Source organism: Gallus gallus, chromosome 15, assembly GCF_016699485.2.
Source record: "Gallus gallus isolate bGalGal1 chromosome 15, bGalGal1.mat.broiler.GRCg7b, whole genome shotgun sequence".
Classification (NCBI taxonomy): domain Eukaryota; kingdom Metazoa; phylum Chordata; class Aves; order Galliformes; family Phasianidae; genus Gallus; species Gallus gallus.
Window position 1 is genome coordinate 750,506 of NC_052546.1, and position 21,454 is coordinate 771,959.

The window sequence follows — 21,454 nt, forward strand, 5'->3', positions numbered from 1 at the left end:
TTCTTTAAACGTATCTGCCATGCTCCACTTCCAGTGTTCTGCATCAACTACTGCATACAGAATGTAAGATAAGATGTATTCTGTTGTATGTAAGTTTACATACTAGTTGCCTGTGAGAAGTGTATTTATTTGTATGCTGTGGATAGTGGGTTGCACGTGGAGACTTTTGGTTGTGTGGGCAGAATATCTCTCATCTCCATAAACAGAATTTATATTTTCTGTTAAGTACCAAAGCCTGTTTATGTCTGTTTTCTACATGTGCTGTTCTAAACATATGTTGGAGTAGACTGGCAGACTGATGCCATTTCAGATGGGCGTGGTTTAGCACAAACATGTTAGCAGTAAATTTATCCGTGTCTTGTGCCTAAAGAGTAGAAAAGGTTACAGAGTCTTAAAAATCCTATGATATAATTTGTATGCATGTCTCTTTATCTTACTTCTGACTTGCAGCAAAATCTATAAATTTTCTTTAATACTACTCAACTTTTCAATCTTTGTTTTCTTACTCTGCTTTCAAGTTATTGCTAAAACTTTCATTCTGATATTTTTATGTTAAAATTCTAAAGATTCAGAGATTGTCAGCCTATTATTACAGTATAAGTAGTTCACTGCCAGTGCTTTTGACTTCTTGCATGGTAGAAGTGCTTTCTGATAGTTGGAAGGTAGTGGTTTTTTCTGTTTATCCTTATTTTATCCAATTCAGCTTTGATTCAAGTTCGTAAATGAAGGAATGCATGACTTAAAAGGCCAATACATATATATGTAGAGAGAGAGATGCAGTGATTTGGAATAAGGTATTAAAGTAATAATAGTAAAAATACTACCAATTATGTGTATTTCTGAGATGAAAGATTCAGACTCCAGTACCTGGAAGTTTATGAAATACAGTTACTTCAGTCTGTGCATTTCCTTTTTCCTTTATAGCATCCCTGTTTAAAAATAGCTGACCCTGGCATTTTGGCATAATCACCTGTTTCTGTATTTCCTTTTAGGAATATTTTTTTTGCTGTTTATCACCATAGCTAGTAGTTAATAACATGAATTACAGAGACTAAATGAGGTAGATGCACTTAAAGTCCTACAGTGATAAAGGTGCAGCTATGCTACTGAAGTGATGACCATGCACTTAGGGCAGTGGAACTTTTCCAAGTAGTTTGTACACAAATCAGCTGCCTCCCCATTCCTGGTGTATGTGTGGAACAGCAGCAGGCTGTCAGTTGGTGGCCAGGTGTGCCGGGTGCTTTGGAAATGTCAAAAGCATGGTTAGAGAAATACCTTTGTTATTTTGTCTAGCGCTTCCGTATTTCATGCCATGCACTTTGAGTTTAAATGATAGCTGTTTATCCTTATAATAACTGTCTATCCTCATGATAGGCTGATCTATTCTGACTCTGTGCAGACCTATATATAATATTTATATATATGTATGTAACATAGCTTTTATGTATTACGGTTAAATAGGTGAAGTCTTGAATTTCTTGACAGATGATCTCTGAAAGTTCCCTATGGGACCCATCATCTCTGAATAACTGCTGCTGATGTTGCGGAGGATTAGGTTAGAACTTGGAAAAACAAACAGATTTTTATGTTCTGTGTTCTGTTGTCCCTGAGAGATCAAGAAGCTTTGCTGAATCTTCTGTAGATAAGCTGGTATGAAATCCCTTCATCTCCGTATCATCCCGATGGTTCAGACCGGGAAAAATCTGGGGAGGAAAGAAGCACAGAGGAAATGGGCTTGCATTCCACAGCCTTTGCAGAGAAAACAAATATCCATTTCCCCTCCTGCTTTGCATTCCCATCAGTAACGGTGCCTGTTCTATTTACAGCTCTGCAAGGTTTATATAACCTTGGAAGGAATGAACGCTGGGTTAGTGCCAGGGGCATCGTTATCAGACATCGCTTTAAAATGATTTTTTACTATGCCAAAGGATGTGGACCCTCGTTCACAATCTGGAATTGCTAATTTGTCATTTTGAATGTGTTGCTCAGTTTGGTAGTGCTTTTTGTTCATCTTCAAGCAGTGAGCCGTTCTTCTGAGCTGGGAAGTGAAAATAAGAATAAAGACAACCACATTCCTTACCGTAAATGTGCTGTAGTTCAGATTGTTTTGACGTTGTGGTGTAAATGGGCTCAAACTTAAGAAGGTTGGTAGTGTTGTGCAGTGCTTTTTTTTTTACTCTGAAAATATTTCATAATAAAATCCTTTAAAGTTTTAAGAGGGAATATTTTCAGGAAGATGTTAAGTCTATGATTACATGAAAACAAGAAACAAAGTTCCTCAGATTTAGATATATATTTGTATTTAATATTACTGTTTTTTGGCTGCTGAGCACCTTGTTCATTCAGGAGAAGTATTTGTCTGTACTGTGGGCAGAGTGCTAGAGATGAAATCCTGTAGGTAACGCAGAGCTGTTGATCTGTGGTTTCTGTCCCTGTCCTGGGAGCTGTTAGAGGCTGTGTGATCCCCTCTGAGCTCTGCAACCTTCACTCCGATTTTGAAGCCTGTTGTTTCCTTTGTCTTGCTACAAGTGTTGTATGTGATAAGCACCCAGTGGTTACATGATGGTTTAAGCTACCTTTTAGTCCTGATGTAAGAAGTGAAGTAGGTGGAGCTTATACCAAGGTTAAATTTACTCTTTTTATTATCTGGGAATTTGCAGGAAACTCTTTTGTTGATGTTTCAAAATGTTCTTTCCTAGCTTCCAGCTTGTCAGGTGGATCATCCCTGTGCTATCGTGTTTCTTTAGGGAATGCATGCAAGTTCCCTGCAGAATGTATTAATTGTGCTCTTACAAGCAAGGGCCTCTATTGCTGGGCAAGATCAAAGCACTGTTATGCCCTTGCCTTGTTCTGCCCCAATGAGGGGACAGAGATGTTACCTTGTGTCACGTGTGAAGCCTTAGATTCATCTTTATTAAGATGAAAGACTTTGTTCTATGCTGTGCTTCCAGTAGGGTGAGACATAACTTATTTTGGACTTGTAACGCATGGAAATGGTTCTTGTGTCCTCTCTTCGCTTGAAGAGGAACACTGGACGAGACCGGTGTGGTTACCACTCTGAGTATCGCTTGGGTTGACTCCCTGGCTGGGCAGAAGGCAGGCATTTTTATTTGTGGATTTTACACTCGAGCTGTGTAAATAATAATACTGTGTAACAGCATCTGTCTCTGTGATCACTGAATGGTTTCTGTTTTGGGAACACTTCAGGGCTCAATTTTAAGTGTTCTTGGGAATGCTCAAATAGGCAGGCTCCCAATGAAGCCAGTTCTCGCTGCAGTGGTAAATCTGCAGTAGGGTATTTCAGAAGGCCAGGTGTCCTACATCTGTACAAGTAGATCTTTGAACCAGTTTTCTTTTATTGTACCAAGGAACCAACACAGCTCTCATGTCTGAGTCTTCCTACTTGTTTTGTTTTCCACCCTGCAGTACTATGCCATCTCTCTATCAGAGGCTTTGTGACTGTTTAGTGAAAAGATACAGATGGATGTCTAACAATCAGTGTAGAGTTAGCTGTAGCATGCTGTTCCTGTGATCTCCTTTTGTCAGTGTACCTACATTGCAGACATAGGAGCCTGAATTAACCTTTGCTGAACCCTGTTCTGCTGCAGCAAGAGATGTGTCCCAGGCCAGCTCTGCTGCCTCTGGCTGCACTGCAGTGTATGCACTTCTGTTTCTTACTCTCCCAAATCTGTATCTGAAGCCAGGCAAGGAAAAGTGACACAGGCACCTGTAGCTGCTCTCTGCCAGTTCTAGGTGGGGAACAGCACAGCACTGCATACTTTGCATACATTTGCTCAAGCATTCAGTGCTGATTCTTCGGGGATGAATGTAATAAAATAAGTTGTATCTGAGTGGCTGATATGGAGGAAAATACGGTATAATTGTTGAAACATAGCAGTACATTTTCAGTTGAAGAGTTTTGTTCTTTTTTCCCCTCCAGAAAATAAATCAGTCATTCTCTAACTAGAATGTTTTTTCTTTATCCTAAAGTAGATGTTAATTCACTGATCTGCAAACATAGCTTGCTTCAAAAGATTTGTGTTTTATTAATTAAATCTCATTGTAAGTATTCTTACTAATCTCCTGGGAAAGCTGTATGCAATGCTTTAGAGAATCTGGGATGGGAAAAATACAGTATTTGGTTCTGTGAATGAGTTAAACGTGTCTGGTTTATAAGGAGGCAAATAGGATCTGCTTTCTGCCATGGAAGAAAGCATTGTGAGTTTCCTGGATTTTGGACTTTTTGTGTTAAAACTGAGAGATGGTCCTAAACATGTAAGTGTTTCTCTTACAGCTGCGCCGCATGCAGGAGATGATTGCACAGATGCAAGCCCAGATGAGGATGAAGCCTGGAGATGACTAAGATACTTAATAGCTGGATGCATCAGGTATGACTTTTCTGACTTGTTCACTCCTCTTACGTAAGGCTCTCAAAGTGACTGTTGCCAGTTCTGCACCTGGGACATGCCTTCACAGTTCTTCTAGTAAAACAGAGTGCTGTCCTGGTATGTTAAAAAAAAGTTATGCAAACACCACCTTTCCATCTGTCTTTAATATTTGCAAATGCTTATCCTCAGTGCCTTATTTTTGGATCATCTGACTTTGGTTTTGCAAGCAAAAAGCTGTTCAGAAAATTAATTTGTCTCTATGTAAACAAAGGTAGAGTATTTGGGGGTATGGAGACTTCTGAATTTAAAACAAATGAAATTTTAGACATACTGGGTAATTGTACTGAATACTTGATATTAGACCTGATATATTAAATGGGATTGGAATGAGTGAAGGAAAAAAGGTTCCTGTAGCAAATATTTATTCTGTCTTCAGAAATACTAATTTCTTTCTCCAGTTCTTTGGCATATTTTATTTTTTTAATGCAAGATTAAAAACCAGAAGGATGTGAGGAGTCTTGTTGCTTAACACCGCAGTTTAATACTCCAGTTTTGATTGCTGGTCTTCTGGAATGTAAAGCTTGAGTAAAATGGATTATATTATCCCTCATGACCTTGTGGCAGCTGCCAACATTCCAAGCCTAAAATAAGGAGATTTTTGTTGCCTTTATTTGAACTTTCAGTCTTCCTGTTTATATATTTAAAAAAACAATCTCCTAAGAAATAAACTTACTCACTGGGCTCCTGTTTAAGCAGAAGTTGGTGGTTTTACTGCTATGTACACTGTAATCTTTGGGTGAAGTAGTTAAGGAGAAGCAGCAGTTCAGGCTCAGGTTTCGTGCTGTTACGATTCCAAGTCTTGCAGGTAGAGAAATCTTCATGTCTTCCAACCTCCATACTGAGGTATGTATTCCCTGAGCTGGGAATCTAAACACTGAGGTTAATTTGTGGCTAACCATGCAGCATATGTGATAGCAGGGCCTGGCAGAAAGCTCTTATTTCCTCAGGCAGGAGCTGGTAATTATTCAGCCTGTTAAATTCTTCAGCCTAAAGTGAAGGTCCCAAGATTTCATGCTGACTTTATCACACGGCCAGACTCTGGCCTCTTGTGAAAATAGCTGTTTGATAGTGGAAACCTCATATAGTATAAATTATTATTTCTTGTTGCAAGCTAGTTCTTTCTGCAGCTTACAAATCATGCTTAATCACATGGCATCCCTTAAACTGATACATGGTAAGTAAAAAAAATCTCCCTAAATCTAATTGGTTTGTCCGTAGTTGTCGCTTGCAGAGTGCAGGATGTCTGTGAGGTCAGCATCTGAGCACTGATAGGATACAGCATTCATAGCACAGGTGGCCAGCAATGCACTGGGTTCTGTGCATTTCACAGCTTCTGGCAATACCCAATATGGTATTTATGGAAGCAAACAGGAGCACGCTGTGTCCCCAGCTCAGTTCGCAGCCATGGATGCATATGTAAACAAAGCTGTGAGCATGCTCCCATGTATTCAAATGAAATGTTATTTTTTAGATACTTTACTAATCTGGAATACATCTTGGACCACTACACGTATGAAGCAGGAAAGCTCTCTGGGTTTAACTGCATGATCTGGTAGTGATGAAGTTTGAACTACGCATTGTTTCCTTGGAGTATTTCAGTGATTGAAGTACTCAATGTGAATAAACTTGAGAAGCATTTGGATAAGATCTTCATATGCAGAGGTGCTGCTGTTTGGTTGGAATCTGCTTAGCCAGACTTCTGCAGCTGCTCAGGCAGTCATGTTGTTTGACAGTTGTTTTCAGGACAGAACTTTGAACTTTTTTTTATCCTTCAGGTATTGATTTATAGACTTTCAGGTAACTCACGTAACTTCCATGATGCACAGTCAGAACCACTTTGGTAGTCCTTCTAAGCAGGAGCACAGCTGTATGATCCTGTGATGTGAATCCTCACCTAGAACTCATGTGTGCTAACTGTCTGCAGTTCAGAAGGAACGATGATTTCAACCTCCATCATTGCAATCAGATTTATTTGCAGTATTTTATTGAACCATTTCCAGAGAAAGCAGGAAACTTGTAATGAACAACAATTAACGCGGTAGCTAACAAAACAAAAATGCCAGCACACTGAAGATTGGTATCAATCTTCTTGTTCTAGTGCAGCTTATCCTGAGCGTCTCTTAGGGTCTGGTTTTACAGGAACGTTTATGGATCTGCTTATGACAATGCTGCCACTAAAAGCGTCGTCTCTCCTCCTGTTGCTCTTTGGCACTTTTACTTTCTTTTATGCTGGGAAATGTACGTAACCTCATAGACAATATGTAAAGCTACTGTTTGTACTGCTCTTACTTTGGATAAGTACATACTTATATTTTCTTTAAAAAACCCATTAAATATTTTCCCTCCATAAAGCACACATAAAGGTGTTTTCAGACATTTGAGAAAAGAGCAGTGTGGTGTAAATGCCTTCATGGGTGAGAGGCAGAGAGTATAGGGCAGGATGGTTACACATGGTGGTGTCTAACCACGTGAAATGCTCGCTTCTGGGTTTCAGGTGCACTTGGAAATAAGGTGTGGATGCTGAATGCTTTGGGATTATCTAGAAAGAATCTGACATCGCATAATGATTAAGATGTGCTGAAATTAAGTCCTGACCCAAAAGGCAGTAAGACCGTATGGTCTTTTATGCTGTAAAGATGGGATGGCTGGAAGTTCTGTTTTTTCTCGTGCTCTCTGAATTAGGGGCATCTTTGAAGACTTTCAGAAAGAGTGAAGGGAGAGTTTACTGCAAGCAGTTTCCGTTGATTTTGAGGCTAATGAGAAGCACGGGAGGGTGACATAGGCAGAGACTGTTACAAAAACAATGTGCCGAAGTTCACAAATCACGTGCAGACTGTGTGCATAGAGGTGTTTGCAGCAGGCAGTGAGGGCACAGCTAGGCACCAGGGTAAGGTTAGAATGAGCAGGAACCATTTTTTCCTTAACTTTTGTTACACCAATCTTACAAGTCCATGTGAAGCTTAATAAAGACTTCAAACTGAGTTTAAGTTTCATTTATTATTTCCTTTTTAATTCTCAGGATGCAGGATTGCTGTAAAGTGGTAGGGGCTTATTGCTTATCATTGACAGTTCAAATGAAGGCTCAGAGAAAACAGGGGAGGAGTGGGGCCAAGTTACCAGAAACTAAAACTAATCTAGTATTGTCTGTTGATTGCAATATGAAATACTTACAGCCTGTTGGAATAAGTCTGTGGTTACTCTGCCAGCATGTTTACTGGCTTTGAAGCAATAATTTTTTCAAGTGAAATGTTTATTGGTAGGGCTTTCTTCTTTCCTTTTCTGCTTCTGGAAGTATAGCTCTTTGCAATCTGTTTTCCTCTTGTCCTTACAAATCTGAATTGTCTATCTTACACATAGCTTCAGGGTCAAACTGGGACACAGTAACAGCAGCCAGCCTGTGGAAAATAAACAGCCAACTGCAAACGTAGTTTTGGTTAGGGAAGTGCATGTAGGGAAAAAAGGCATTTTGAGGTATCTATAGCACGTTAGTTCTTTTAGTAAGCTCATGATTTCCATGAGTGTTAGAGCTTTCTGCGCTGACTGACGCTGTTCTGATTTTTGATAAAGGCACCAAACAGGCTATTTCTTCTACCACTGAATTGACATCATTAACAGGAAAATACAAAGCATTGTCATAGCAACCAGCCTTCTAAAATGATGCTGCTGAATGCTGAATTGATCTGATGAGAAATGTCATTTGAGGAAGTACAGATGATGTTGTAGTTTTTGCAGCTGAAATTGAAAGCCTTGAGAATGCAATGCTTTGGCAAACTTGTAGTATTTGGAACAACTGCCTGGCACTGCCAGTGGCTGTTTCTCTAGCTAGAAACTGGATTAGAAAAGTGCTGTCATTCTTCAGCTCTTTTCAGCTGTCTTCATGTTGGAGTTGCTCAACAAACCCTGCATTGATGGGCTAGCACAAATTTGGGTTTCCCTTAGAGAGTAGGCTTTGATATAACTACTTTTTCTTTGCTGCTGTACAGCTGAAGTGCTGATTCTGTGTGGCTCCATAGGAAATTGAAGTTGTACAGAAAAATGTTGATTGGGTCCTTAGGAGGACCTTAGCTGCCTGGTGACTGGTATCCTCCTGGTGCCCACCTGCCCTCAGCTGTAATGGGCAGAGATAGGCACACTTCAGACAATCACTGTATGACTTAATCCTCCACACAGAGAACAATAAAGCTTTCATATGAACTTGTTCATCTAAAAATAACATCTAAAAATAATCTCTCCCATTATGATAACATCGTAATATTGATGTTATTCAGTACTTAGAGATTTTTTCCAGGAGTTGTAACAAAGTTTGCAAATGTTCACCCTGGTACAGAAGCTCCAGGATTTGCCATGAAGCAAAGCCTTGGGGGAAGACTCAGCTTCTCCAAGTTCTTGCTAACTTGTGAAGTGGAAGGGTTATAGCTACATAAAACACAAAACGGGTGTTATTGGAAGAAAGATAATTTAGGTCGGTAAGAAAATGTAACTGCTGCAAAATGCATTTCTCTTCTTGGGAATTCAGAACTGTAGAGGCAGATCAATGCAATGCAGAGCACCGTGATGTGTGTCCTTTGAAGCAGCTGAGGGGAGGCAAGCCCATTCCTTCCTAAGCCTTTCTAATGCAGGATTCTTGGTGATCTGACCTTGTGTGAGGGTGTGTGCACGTGGTGCTCGTTGGGGTACTCACTGAACACGTCAGCAGCATGCTGCAGAACTGTGCTGTCTATTAAATAATGGTGAGAATTCATGCTGCAGGTAGAAGCATTTAATGAAAACACACTTGGAAAGTATGGGGGAGCCTCACACATTAGTGTACAAAAATGGATATAAAAACCTCTAGAGAGCAATATTAACCTAATGTATCATAAAAGACTTTCTCATGAGGAGATGAGGAAGCAGGCAGTGAAACAAATCCACACTGGAAATGCCTGAAATGTCCTGTGCTCAGCTATGTTGTATGAACATAACAAATGGATATCATGTTGCTGATGCTACTAGCATCAGTGCACGCTGGTGCTTACAACCAGAGCCTTGGTGTTTATTAGGAGCATTGGTCTGCCTGTGACCGAGACACTGCTTACCATCTCTTTTTGATATGCCTTGTAACAGATCAGAGCTATGCAGGCGATGGCAGAAAATTAGTTTCTCTTCCATATTTGAAGTAACAGTGTAGCACAAGAAGTTAATTTTGCCTTTGAATATTAAAGGTGGTTAGCAGTGCGTGGTCTCCAGCTTTAACACCGTAATGCTGGCTTGTTGGACTGGGTTATGTGAGGTGATGGCCCTGGCCTGCTGACAGTGTGGGAAGCTGCTGTTCCCACCGTGAGGGCTCTGTTTGGTACAGGAAGAGCGAAGGACCCCATGTGTCAGCTTTCCGTCAGCCTCATCCCAGCTGTATTCTGCAGCTGCAGTCTGCATAGGTGTTGTACTGTCACTGCATGTTTCTTTTCTGCCATCCAGCTGGGTGCTTAGGCTGAGCTACTTTTCCCACTTGGGGAAGAATACCTTTGGAGACTGGAGAGCTGGAGGTGCCTCCCAAGTTCCAAATTTATCACAGCTTTTGTAAGCAGGACCTGATTTTCAGGGAAAGTTGGAATTGTGCTTTCTTCAATTGGCAAATGCAATTGCCAATTGAACTAATGCAAAACTGGGAGTCATTTTTGAAGTGAAGTCAGTGTTCCTTCTTTCAGCCATATGAATACTGCTTTATGAATGTTTGGAAAAATCCATTTGGTTTCCTTTTTTACCTAAGCAGTGTCATAAGAGCATAATGTCGTGTTTGTGCATAATGTCGAGCTGGCTGCTTATTTTAGCCCTGTTTAGATTGTAAGTGATCTTAAATGCAATTTTTAGCATCAGAAGTAATGCTGCACATCACAGGCTGGCAGAGGTTGCTTTCCATGTGCAGTACTGTTTAGCTGAGCTGCAGCACAGTTCTTGCATGCTTGCAGATGAAGGGGAGTGTGGGTGCTTAAGGAAGTATGCACCTAAAAATAGATGCTCATGTATGTGCTCTTATTAGACGTTTGTGACAAATATCTCTGGCCAAACTGTATTGAGAAATCGCCGCTGCCATCATCTTAATCAGCTGATGTAGCTGTAGTGCAGGTTACTTACTGCAGAGCACCGAAGTGCTCTGAGACCTGGAATATGTTGCTTCGCTAGGAGGGGATGAGGTTCAGGATGCCAAAACCATGTCAGTAGTGCTGAGAATTTGTCTTTTCTAATGCTGTTTGTTTTCCACTTTTGTTCGCAGCAGCGTACAGTTCTCTAAGTGGACGGGTGCTCTCTTTTCTTTGACCAAGTGGTAACGTTCACATGCAAAGGCCGGATTCTGCAGATCAAGACCTGCATTAAAACAAACACAGAGTCTGAAGATTGTGTTGTAAAACTGCTTGTTTTATATATTCGATGTTAATCAAGTTATCCTGTATCTTTTTCGATTCTTTTGGTAATGCTGTCTTCATGCTTAGAAATGTGTTTTTATTCTCCTTCCTATGCCTTTTGGCACAGAAATGGATAAGCATGCTGTTTGGACCAGGCCTTGTGCTGGGGCAAGGAGTTAATTATGTATCTGCTAGATTGTTCTGAACTGTTCTGTGATTAGTAGTAAAAGCCTCCGTGGCTTGTTGGCAGTAAATGTGTGTTTGCACAGTATTGTAACCTTCTATTGCTATTTTAAGCCATTCTATATCACATCAGTTCTTCATAACTTTCTGTGCTTCAGTTCTTTTTCAAGCTTCATCTCTGGTGATTTGTATTTGTGTGATGTATGAGAAAATATCCAAACCACTGACAATTCTAAATCGCTGTGCCTTAAAATACCATGAACACTATGCATGCCAGAAACTTCTGTGGATGCCTCTGGAGAGTTGTCTTCAGGTCTCAGTATTGCTTGCAGGTATTCCTATCACGGCGTTCTTAGCTCCCAGCTGAGTGGTGGCATGTAATGAACCTTTTATATACCATAACACTAATTTTCATGGAGGTTTTGTAATAAATTGTATCAGTGTGGAAAAAGATGGATTCTGGGGTGATTTTTGTTTTATTTATTTATTTTCTATTTTATTTTTGTGAATTGTTGTACTGGTGTCATGCAGTGTCTTCACAGGAGTCATAGTACTTGGCCTGAAGAAGGGGAGGCTCTTCTGGAATTTACTGTTGTGATTTCATTTCAAAGCACCTTTTCAAACGTTCTCACTGGAAGTTAGGCAGCATATCTTCACATCTGCTTTTGCTGTTGTTTCTGCAGAACTCAGTATTCATCTACTGACGCTGGCTGTGTCTGTAAATACCTCAGTTTGTGAATTTGTGGCTGTTGTTATTTCCTTTGTGCCAATATGAGTGCATGGCTCTCTTCCATGCTTTTATAGTCCTGTGTGTGTCATATGCATGTAAGTGCAAATTGTCTTGCAAATATGGCACGGAGATGCTTTGTATTCTGTACTGCGTTGGAGTGTCTGTCATGTTGCTGTTAGCTCTAATTGTGCTGTCTAGCAAAGAGTGTTCAATGAAGACAGACCTCAGAAAAGGCTTGCATCACCAGGGTGTGTATTTGGCCTGTGGACTTAAAGTGCATAAAGTGGACATGTTGTTGTTATCTTGGCTGCTCTGATGAAGTTGAAAGAAGAAATGAGGTGACATTTGTTTTCAGTTGCAGAGCCGCTTTTTATGGAGATTTGGATGCTAAACGTGTCTGTTAAGAGAGCCAAGATGAGAGCTGTAACTACAGACATCCTGTTTGACGTGGATTGTGAGCCCTTATGGGTGCCTTTGTGTTCCTTCCAGAATTTTGCAGCATGTTTTGCAACCCTCTCAGAACGCTGCTCTGTGCATGTGGAGGAACAGCCACACCCTTCCCAAAATCCACGGCGTTCTGTTGTGTACGAGTTAGCTTTCTGAGCCCAGGTAACATGGAAGGTTCATCTTGCAAAAGAAACTAGCACAGTAGGGAAGAGGCTTCTAAAAGCATCTCATCTTTATTTTTTTAATAAAATGGGGGCTTTTTCCCCCTCTTTCCAAAGCAGGGCATTGAAAGTCACTGTCACAATTCCCAGGTGGGACCTTTTACTGACCAGCAGCACATACTGATTGCTGATCTGTTGTCTTTGCCTCCTCCTGGCCTGTGAATTCCACCTGCAGCACTTGGCCCAGTCCCCGACGCTCACTATACTGTGTGCTCCCCTTTCAAAATGGGCTTAATATGTACATCGCTTCTTCGATATTGTCTGCTGCTGCTTTTGAGCTCGTTTTCTCACAGTACCTCACAGCTCAATGGGGGATGTGTATTCCTTAAGCCAAGCTGCTGCTGTGAGGATCTCTGCAGAGCTTTCCCGTGTTCCCCCTCTTGGTGCCAGCAGTGCCCGGCAGACCGCTGTGCCCGGCCCTCTCCAGGCAGGTGTTGGGCAGCACTGGGACGAAGGGCTTGCACCTACCTGCCGTAATGGCCGCTTAGCAGGGTCCAGGAGCAGGTGCCCGAGGTCCTTCTGGTCTTCATTAGATTTTAAGCACTGTGGGAGACTAATGCAGCTTCAAAATTGCTGATGGGGTCATTGGCGCCTTTAATTGCGGTGTGGAGTTTGATGATCTGTGGCTGTCTGGTCTATAAAAACAAGGGAGTATGCTAACAATTGATGAAATAGTGTCTGATGCTTTGAATTGATGGCTAAAAGCAACCTGGGAGCAAGTTAATGGGTTTTGCAATCTTAGGTGCCTGGGACTGCCAGCTGCTGGTTTTGGAAGCGTCTCCTCGTTTGGGTACAAGGAGTGTTTTCAATGAGCAGGTGGAAGAAACGATGAGAAATGCTGCGATGACCGCAAAGATTGGAAAGCTGGTATCAGCGGCAGTTTTGTTCCACGGTGGGGGGGCTGTCATTGCACTTGTGCAGCCAGCAGCAGGCCCGGCCGCTCCCGTGCTGCGCTCAGTGCTTACGGACCCTCCCTGCGGCCGTGGCTCGGGGGGAGCGGGGCTGCCCCGCACGGTGCGGTCCAACCGTGGGAGTTCAGCTGAGGTTCCCTGGCCGTTCTTAAGCCGTGGGCTCGCGCCTCTTTGGGAGCGTTCTAAATCGGTTGGAGCTCTCTCCTGCCCCCTCCTCCCGTTATCCCGGCAGCTTTACCTAGAATAACTCAGCGTCGCTCTTAAAATGGCTCACTGGCAGCGGAGTACGTTTGCGGTGTGATTCGGTACCTCCCCCGGCATTTCGGGCTGCTAAATCTGGAAGCGCGTTCCCTCTTTATTCCCTTGGATTTTGACGTTTGTAGCGGTCCGTCGCGCAGCGCCGCCCCCGCGGCACCTGAGCCCCGGCGCCGCTCCTCGTGCGGGCCCGGCGGTGCCGTGCTGCGGGGCGCTGCCCCCGGGCCGGGCTGCGGGCGGGGCGGGGCGCGCGGCGGGATTGGCGGGCGGGGCGGGGCGCGGCGCCGAGGCGGTCCCCGGGCGCACCCCGCGCTGCCGTCGGCGGGCGCCGCGCTCCCGGCCGGGCAGGGCCGGCACCATGAGCACCGGCACGCGCTACAAGAGCAAGCCGCTCAACCCAGGTGAGGCGGCGGTCGGGACGCGCGGCATCTCCGCCCCGCGGCCCGCCGCGGCCCTCACGCCTCGTTCTCTTTTCTTTTTCTCTCCCCCCTGCCGGCTCCCTCCGCGGGCATCCCGCCCTCGCCGCCCCGCTGCCGCCCGTCCGCCCCGCAGAGGAGAAGCAGGTAGGTGGGCTCCGCGCCGGCCGCGTGCATCCGGGGAACGGGCGTCGTGCTCGCTCCGTCTCCCCGCGATTCGGTTTCTTTCTTTATTTCCCCGCTGCTTTGGGTGTGTCGGGCGGAGGAAGGCGGCCCGGGGGCCGCAGGAGGCGTTTCGGCATCGGCCGCTGCCCGCAGCGGAGCTGCCCCGAGCGCTGCGACGTGGGGTGATGCAATCGGGTGACATCGGCAGGTTTTTTGGCTCTCCGTTCGCTATTCGGAGGCGTTCGGGGTGTTTTACGGGAAGGTGATTTTCTCTGCGGCGAATAAACGTCTGCGTAAGGGGGAAGCAGCGGAGCGCCGCGCGGTCCATCGCCGCGATGTAGGCAGCCCGCCGTCCCCGGGCTCGGAGCAGCGGCCCCGCGGGGTGGGGTTGGAGGTGCGGCACGGAGGAGCCCCTGCCCCGCCCGGCTCGTGCCCGCTTCGGGGTCCGCTCCCTCGCCGAGCAAACGGCTTCCCGAGCCGGGCGGTGGTACCGCGCAGCCTTCCCGAGCTGCAGCTGCAAACTCATTGTGCGGCAGCGGGGCGACCGCCCAGCCCTGCCGGGAATGGTGTATCCCTGCAGTACGGGCATAGACACTGAGACGGTGGCTGTGTCTTACTGGGAGCTGCTGCCTGCAGTGGGAGAACAAAGTGAATCTAGTGGCAGCAGGACGATGGGGGCTTACCGGCTGCATTTTTTCCTAAGCTGCTGCATTTTTTGCTACTATTCTGTAGTTAGTTGTTAGTATATTGCTATTGTTCCAATTCTTGTTGTATTTCTGGGGAGAAATAAGCCAGCCTGTGTCCTGAGGTTGCAGGAAAAAACCTCAGTGTAAGCTGTGAACTGAAAGGGAGGTCTGTAACCCAAAGCACTGTGCAGCTCTTTAGCTTATTTGTTTTGAAACAAAGAGCCAAGCAGGAGATGTGTGCAGCTCCATCCTGCTGCTCCGCGAGGTGAGAAGCAAGGAAGGCAGAGCACTTTGTTCTGGATGCTGTCGTAATTCCTGCAGGCCTTTGTCACATGTGGGTGGCAGCCCTACCTGCTGTGTGCACAACAGCAGAGTTCTGCCGGGCCGGAGCAGCCGCTGCTCAGGTGTGTCTGCACAAAGGTGCTGAGCACAGAGCAGGTCCTATATGGCAAAGGCAGCTGGGCTGTGTGTCTGTGCTGGCTGTGTTCCTTGCGGATGGTGGAGGGAAACCAAGCTGTGAACACAAAGCAGTCCACTGAAACACCAGCAAATGGGCGAAACACAAATGATATTCTTACTGTTCGAGAGCAGGGCTTTTCTTTCTATGCTACCTTCTGCCAATCCACGTGCATCTGGCAGCAGGTACCAGTTTAGAAGGTTTACTAAAGCTGCAATTCTTGCAGAAGCAGTAAAAAAAAAAATAATAAATTATATAAGAGCTAAGCAAGGGCAGAGCAATAAATGGCATGTAAGTAGCACAGCTTTCAGTGACATCTTGATAATGTTAATGACTTGCTGAGTGCAAATAAAGGCACAGTGTGGTGTCAGAGAATCTGTGTTCATCTTCCTGCATAGTATGGTTGTGTTGGACGCATTGTCTGGGGCTGAGGGACCCTGAGTTCTGGGTCTGACTCCCAGAGGCTAGATTTTCTGAAGAGAAAACAGCAGGAGATTCTCCATCTCCCGATTCCCAATTTTCCCATGCTCTCCACTTCTGATGTCAGCCCTCGTTTGGCACCTATCTCCCTTACCATTGAAGTCAGTGGGGTTTTGGTACTGGTCTCCATCCACCTTTCCAAGGGGAAGGGCTGTGGTTTAGGACCCTGGACCAGGAAAACCAGTTTCTGATCTGAAGCTGTGCAGCAGGTTGCTCGGTGAGGCCAAGCTCCTCGCTTCAGCACTGCTTCAGTTGAGTTGGTTTCTGTCCTAGGAATTCAACTGGAGCACTCTTATGGGGGATTGTCCTGGTGGGGCATGGGAGGCAGATGAGCAGCCACTAACAGCGGGTACCGAAGGACAGGCAATGGCCTGTTGGAAATGGAAATACAGAAATGGAGCAATTTGTTGAAAGACTGTTTTGACTCAAGAACCTATAAGGGCAAGTGCAGCTGATGGACATTGCCAAAGCCCAAGGTGTTACTGTGGAAGTACGGGTGAAACCTTCTAAGTATGTCGTCAAACTGGAGTCTCCTGGCACACTGCTGCAGAACATGCCTCCTATTTCGTGGTGTTGGGGGGTGTGTGTGTGTGTGTGTGTGTGTTTGGGGTGTGACCTTGTCACATCAATGGAACTGGCTCCTGCTCGCTCAGCCCCGTGTCTCTAATGTTCTTTGAAGTCTTTGTTCCTCGTTAGGTCAGCAGGATGGGAACACCTTCCCAACTTGATCTCTCCACCCCATCAAGTTGCAGAGTTGTTTGGGTGTGGGAGCAGAGGCAGTCTGGTGGATCCAGTTCTTTTAGTGGGTTTGGAATTACAGGGCTGTGCCTCTTGTACTCAGCTTGTCCTTTTTTCTGCTTAAGCATGTTTTGAAGTGGTCTCCTTCCCAGTTAAACATATACATGGGGGTACTGTGTTTAAGGAAGATGCTGTGCAAATGGTTGTTTGGCTGAAAAAATGGTGTGAGTGTAAACCCAAGCATTGAGGACTCCTGAGTTTGTTGCATTTTTGTCTGTTTTTTAGATTTGGGATTTCATGTATTCAAAATCTATAGCTTTTATTATTACTTAGGGAAAAACAGCAACAGAACTCAGAGATTTCTGTTGTTCGTGGTGCAGTAGATACTACAAAAGCAAAGATGTCTCCCATCTAAAATGACAACTATGCCAAAATAGAGCATCAGTTTTAGGCCAACCTTCAACCCAGTCCTGCCTTATCAGATAGCCTTGGTAGGTGGAAATCCCCTAATTCCCCCTTAGCCTGTTCTGAGCCACAGCCTCCTCCTTTTATGGTGAGAGGAACCCAGAGGGGCTTACAAGACCTGTGTGAGCTGCGCTGAAGGCCGTGCTCTGTGTGGTGCAGAGGTGCCCAAGGTGCTGCTGGGTGCTGTGTGATGCGCCCAGCAGTGCTGCCGTGCAGGCAGGGGGTCGTGACAAAGAGCAGAGTAGGAGCAGCGGTGTGTCCTGTGTGAGCTTGGGGAGGATGACCTCAGTGTCACCCTTGATTTCTGTGTAGGTGTGTATGTGATGAAGATTGATTAGCTGAGTGCTGTGAAATAGATGGTGAGAAGTACTGTGTGAGTGAAGGGTTCCGATGTACAGCAGCTTGCTGCCGGGCGGTTCCTGCTGTGTGGAATTGGACCACATCTGCACTGGAGCAGTGTGGAGGACTCCCATCCATGTGAGAGGTCTGCAGCACTTTTATCTTCCACCTGTGTTCCTTAAAAGAACTGCTCTTGGAATCTTGTCACCTGGGGAAGGTTCTGCTTGCTTGTGCCTGTGCTTGTACAGAATTGCATGGAACCTGGAAGTGTACTTTTTCTCAGGGTCAGCACTGTGATTTTATAGCTGTGACTCTGAGTCACTGGGAGGGGCAGTAGGGATCTGTTCCTGTGCACAAGGCTGACACAGTCTGTATCCATTCAAAAGGGGTGGGTTGCAGTGAGGGTGTTTTTGCTAGCAGAAAGCAAGGGTTTATGTTTGCAGCTGGCGAGGGGGATATTTGAGCACAGCTGCAGATTGTGCTGGGTGAGGCTGCTTCGCTTTGACTCCGTGTTGAAGTCTCTTCCAACCGATGTGTTTTCCAGCCTGTCTTACATCCTGGCTCCTGAGACATGCCTGCCAGAAGCAGAGCCGTGGTTAGTCACAGGCTCTAGAGGTGGATACTGGAACACTTAAAGCAGCACATCTCTGCTTGTTTTTCTGTTGTCTCAGTGTATCTTGGCCAGACGTAGCGTTGGGGTGGTGGAAGCTTTTACTTCTCTGTATAAAGCCTTGAGTGTCTTATTCATTATTATTGTGTTTTTTTTTTTTTTTAAAGCCAAATTCAAAAGGCAGCGTTGGTCCCTTGCCTCCAAACTGGGCAAGAGCTCCATGCTCAGCACAGTGTGTCCAGAGCCGGGTGGGACTGCAGTAGATCCTGGGGTTCAGCCCAGCGTGACTTCCTGCCGTGCCCCTATCTGAGCAGCCCTGTGTCTCACAGATGGGTTATTCTGGGCTCGGGAGGTGAGCTCCATCTTGGGCGCTTTGGCTTCTTCGAAATAGTTTTTCTTTTTTTTCTGCTTGGCTTCTTGGAAAAGGGCCTTAAAAGCAGGTCAGCACATGGTTACGTAGTGACACAGAACTGCTGGAGAGCTGTGCCCAGCCTGCCTCCTGCTCTTCAATTACTTATGCTCCAAATGGGTAAAATGGTTGTCAGCACGGGGCAGGGCAGCGGCTCGGCCCGCTCAGTGCTGCTGGCACTCTGCAGCTGATGGAAAGGAGGTGTCCCCGCACAGGGATTTTTATCCCTTGAATGCCCATTAACTGCTTGGCTACTTACATGCAAATCTCAAATTCTGCTGCTCTTGTGTGAATTGTGCAGAGCCCTCCCAGGCACGTTAGCCAATGTAAGCGTGCCAGGTGCTGTGGCCTGATGTTAGCAAAGAGGGAACGACTGTAGTCTGACGCCACAGACACTTGTGACACTTGCTCAGCTGCTGGGTTGCAGCATGCTGGGACGTTACGAAAGGCAGTTTGTAATTGCAGAGACATAAGTGTTGTTTCCCTCTAAATAAGGAGAAACCCATTCCCTGGATACTTTCAAGCTGCCAGAGTTCAGGATTCTCTTACAAGCTCCTAATGCTCTCAGAAACCATAGTAGCTTCATGTGGATACTGTTCTCTGCTTGGCTATTGTAGCAGGAAATAGATGTAATGTGTCATGGCAGTCCTGTCCCACCCTTTGAGCAGGGAGATGAGCTTTGAGTTCAGCATCTTCTGGAGCACCCTCAGTTTGGATCTAAGTTGCTGGTCATTAAATACCCCATACAGTGCTAGGGGCTGTGTTCAGCCAGCTGTCTGCTCGCTGTGTTGCACCAGGTTGGGTCCCTGCTGTGGTCTTTGGAGTTAAATGAGTTATAAATGTTCAACCCAAGGGGCTCCCCCAGCAGCTTTGGATCACCGCACAGCTGCAGTGGTAGCTGCTGTAAGTGTGCTGCTGCCAGGCAGCCCATGTGTGCTGAATCCAAGCCTGGAGAGTTCTGCCCCATCTTTGATACTTCAAGTACTTCTTGCTGAGATGGCTGTTGGCTCAACCAAGAGGGTTTCTCTCGTTTCATTTCCAGTTCAAGTGATTGCTGGGCTATGCTTTTTTCTGGATAGCTGTGCATGAAGTGAAGGGCACCTTCCTTGCTTGCCTTCACAGCTTCTTGCCTGACCAGCAGTGGTCTTTGTCCCCTTCCTGCCCCAGACAGAGGTTTCCTTGGGCAGTGAAATCTCACAGAATAATTCTCCAGTTCTCAAGAAGGAAACGTATGGCATCTCTGACAGATACATGGTGTGACTTCAGAGTCCTGTGAAGCTTATGCAAGTTGTCTCATAGCATGCTGGAATAACTCCGTATGGGCTGGATTTTGCCTGTGTGTGTGTGTGTCTGTGTCTGCAGTGCGGTCAGCCTGGAAGCTCAGGAGGAATGTTTGTCTGCTGTTGTGCATTCCTTTTGTCCCAAAGAATCGTTCCTGGAGCTGCGAAGTTTGTAGTCATTGTGTTCCCACAGCGATGTCCAGAAGCTGGATCTGTGTGTGGTGCATCAGAAGAGCTGGGATCAGATCCCAGAACATGTGCTTGTTGTCAGCATGTGTGCTGCTGTTCATCCACAACTTGTTATCCCATAAATACTATTTAAAATGAGTAGTGGAAGGTGGTGGTGAGTACTGGGAGGAAGGATTTGTGTCTGCAGTGCTGCCCAGAATGGCTAGACTATGGAAAGCAAAGGAGATCTTCTGTTGCTCCCAACTCAAGTCAAGAGTCCTCTATATCATGAGGGGCTGAATGGATTAGTGCTCATAATTCCCCCTCTCTTGTATGAGCGCATTTCCAGTGCGTTAATTAAAATGTTGCAATTTGCTAACATGGAGCTCTAGGCTGCAGCGCCTTCCTGGGCTGTTGCTCCCAGCCCCTGCCTGCGGAGGAGAGCATGTCCAGGGCTGCAGCAGAGCTTGGCTCAGTGTTGGCCAAGAGGAGTTGAAGAGGAAGTGAAACCCTGCACAAGCATCTGCAAGGCTGTAATGCCAGGAGGGGGAAGTGGCTTGTTTAGCTTTAGTACAACTGTCTACTCCTGAGGTTCAAAAAAAAAAAAAGGGGGGGGGTTTTGTGGTGTTTTTTTTTTTTTTTTTAAGAGAATTCTGGAACTCATTTGTGGAAGAAGAGGTAGCTGCAGTTCAGGGATGCTTGAGATGTCAGGCACTGCTGGATGTGGCTGGGCAGCTTTCAGGTGCTGTGCCATGGCAGCACAGGCTGATAGAGGTGTGGGGTGAGCGTGATGTGCTGGGGATCTCATGCTGTGCTTCACTCTCACTGCGGGGCCTGTGAGGTGTGAGTGGAAGTCAGAGGTGGAAGCCCTTGATTAGAGTTTAGCTCTGGCTGTTCTCACGCTTTTTGGGCTGCTGCTCTGTACATCTGCTCTCGCTGACAGCAGAAGAGCCTGTGCCAGTGCTGGAGCTCTCACCCTGAGGTTAACTGCTGGTGGCTGGCCCATCCCTGTCCGCCAGTGCTGTACTGTGTGTCTGTTCAGAGCCGCAGAGCTGAGCTCCTTTGCTTGCCAGCTTTGTTCGGCTCAGATCTTTGCTCTTCCTGGGAACTTTGGGAGTGCCCTGTTTGTTTTGAAGCTCGTTATCAAGAGTGTCCAGGGTGTGTGCGGGGCTCTGGGATGGCCCGCCTCTGCCTGACCCACCCCGGGGCAGCTGCTGCCGTTCCCCTGGAATGACTTCTGGCCCGGGAGCTGGGAATGCAGTCTTAGCAAATGAACCACAGGAGCGCGAGTGTTGGCTGCTGGAGCCGGCCCATGGGGAGCCAGCTCAGCCTGCTGAGCTCTGGACATTCTCGGTGCAGAAACGAGGGAGAGGAAGAAAAGATCCACTCGGCTTGTGGGAAAAGAGGCTTCAGGGGTTTGATGTCTTCCTTCTGCTTTCTGTGAGGCAAAGCCCACGGATACAGCTGTGATCTGCACTCCTGTGACTGTTCTGTTTTGCCTTACAGACCTCTGAGCTGTGTGAGCACATGAAGAAGAGCTGGCCTTTCATTGCTTTAGTTTGCATCACCGTTATTTCTAACATCACTTCCCAGACAAATGACTTCACTCTCAGCAGTTTGTAATATCTCCTGACTATTCTGTCAGCATGAGAACTGTTCAAACCCT

At 45.8% G+C, this 21,454-nt stretch overlaps 2 protein-coding genes, 1 long non-coding RNA gene and 2 other non-coding genes across 9 annotated transcripts in view; 4 read left to right on the forward strand and 1 right to left on the reverse strand.

The window, feature by feature from the left end:
- The window catches only part of SEPTIN2L (septin 2 like), a 29,804-nt gene extending 18,342 nt beyond the window's left edge, over window positions 1-11,462 (forward strand). For 2 of the 4 annotated variants that reach the window (XM_040647987.2, XM_015275239.4), the window contains exons 12-13: window positions 4,295-4,388; window positions 10,702-11,462. In XM_040647987.2, coding sequence (XP_040503921.1) covers window positions 4,295-4,363 — 69 coding nt within the window. In that variant the 3' untranslated portion in view covers window positions 4,364-4,388; window positions 10,702-11,462. 4 annotated transcript variants of the gene reach the window in all.
- Window positions 6,400-13,807, reverse strand: LOC121106877. The gene is made up of 2 exons (XR_005840113.2): window positions 13,559-13,807; window positions 6,400-13,044 (listed from the first exon to the last, which is right to left on the reverse strand). It is a non-coding gene; the product is annotated as an uncharacterized LOC121106877 (long non-coding RNA).
- Window positions 13,808-13,861: 54 nt separating this feature from the next.
- Window positions 13,862-21,454, forward strand: part of SEPTIN5 (septin 5) — a 37,280-nt gene continuing 29,687 nt past the window's right edge. The window contains exons 1-2 of one of the 2 annotated variants that reach the window (NM_001030654.3): window positions 13,862-13,976; window positions 14,128-14,138. In NM_001030654.3, coding sequence (NP_001025825.2) covers window positions 13,934-13,976; window positions 14,128-14,138 — 54 coding nt within the window. In that variant the 5' untranslated portion in view covers window positions 13,862-13,933. Of the gene's footprint in view, window positions 13,988-14,127; window positions 14,139-21,454 lie in introns of both variants that reach the window. The other variant, NM_001396314.1, reaches the window with a different exon arrangement.
- MIR12226 (microRNA mir-12226) lies at window positions 13,977-14,038 on the forward strand. Its single transcript, NR_161981.1, has one exon. It is a non-coding gene; the product is annotated as a microRNA mir-12226 (primary transcript).
- MIR1673 (microRNA 1673) lies at window positions 20,572-20,671 on the forward strand. Its single transcript, NR_035166.1, has one exon. It is a non-coding gene; the product is annotated as a microRNA 1673 (primary transcript).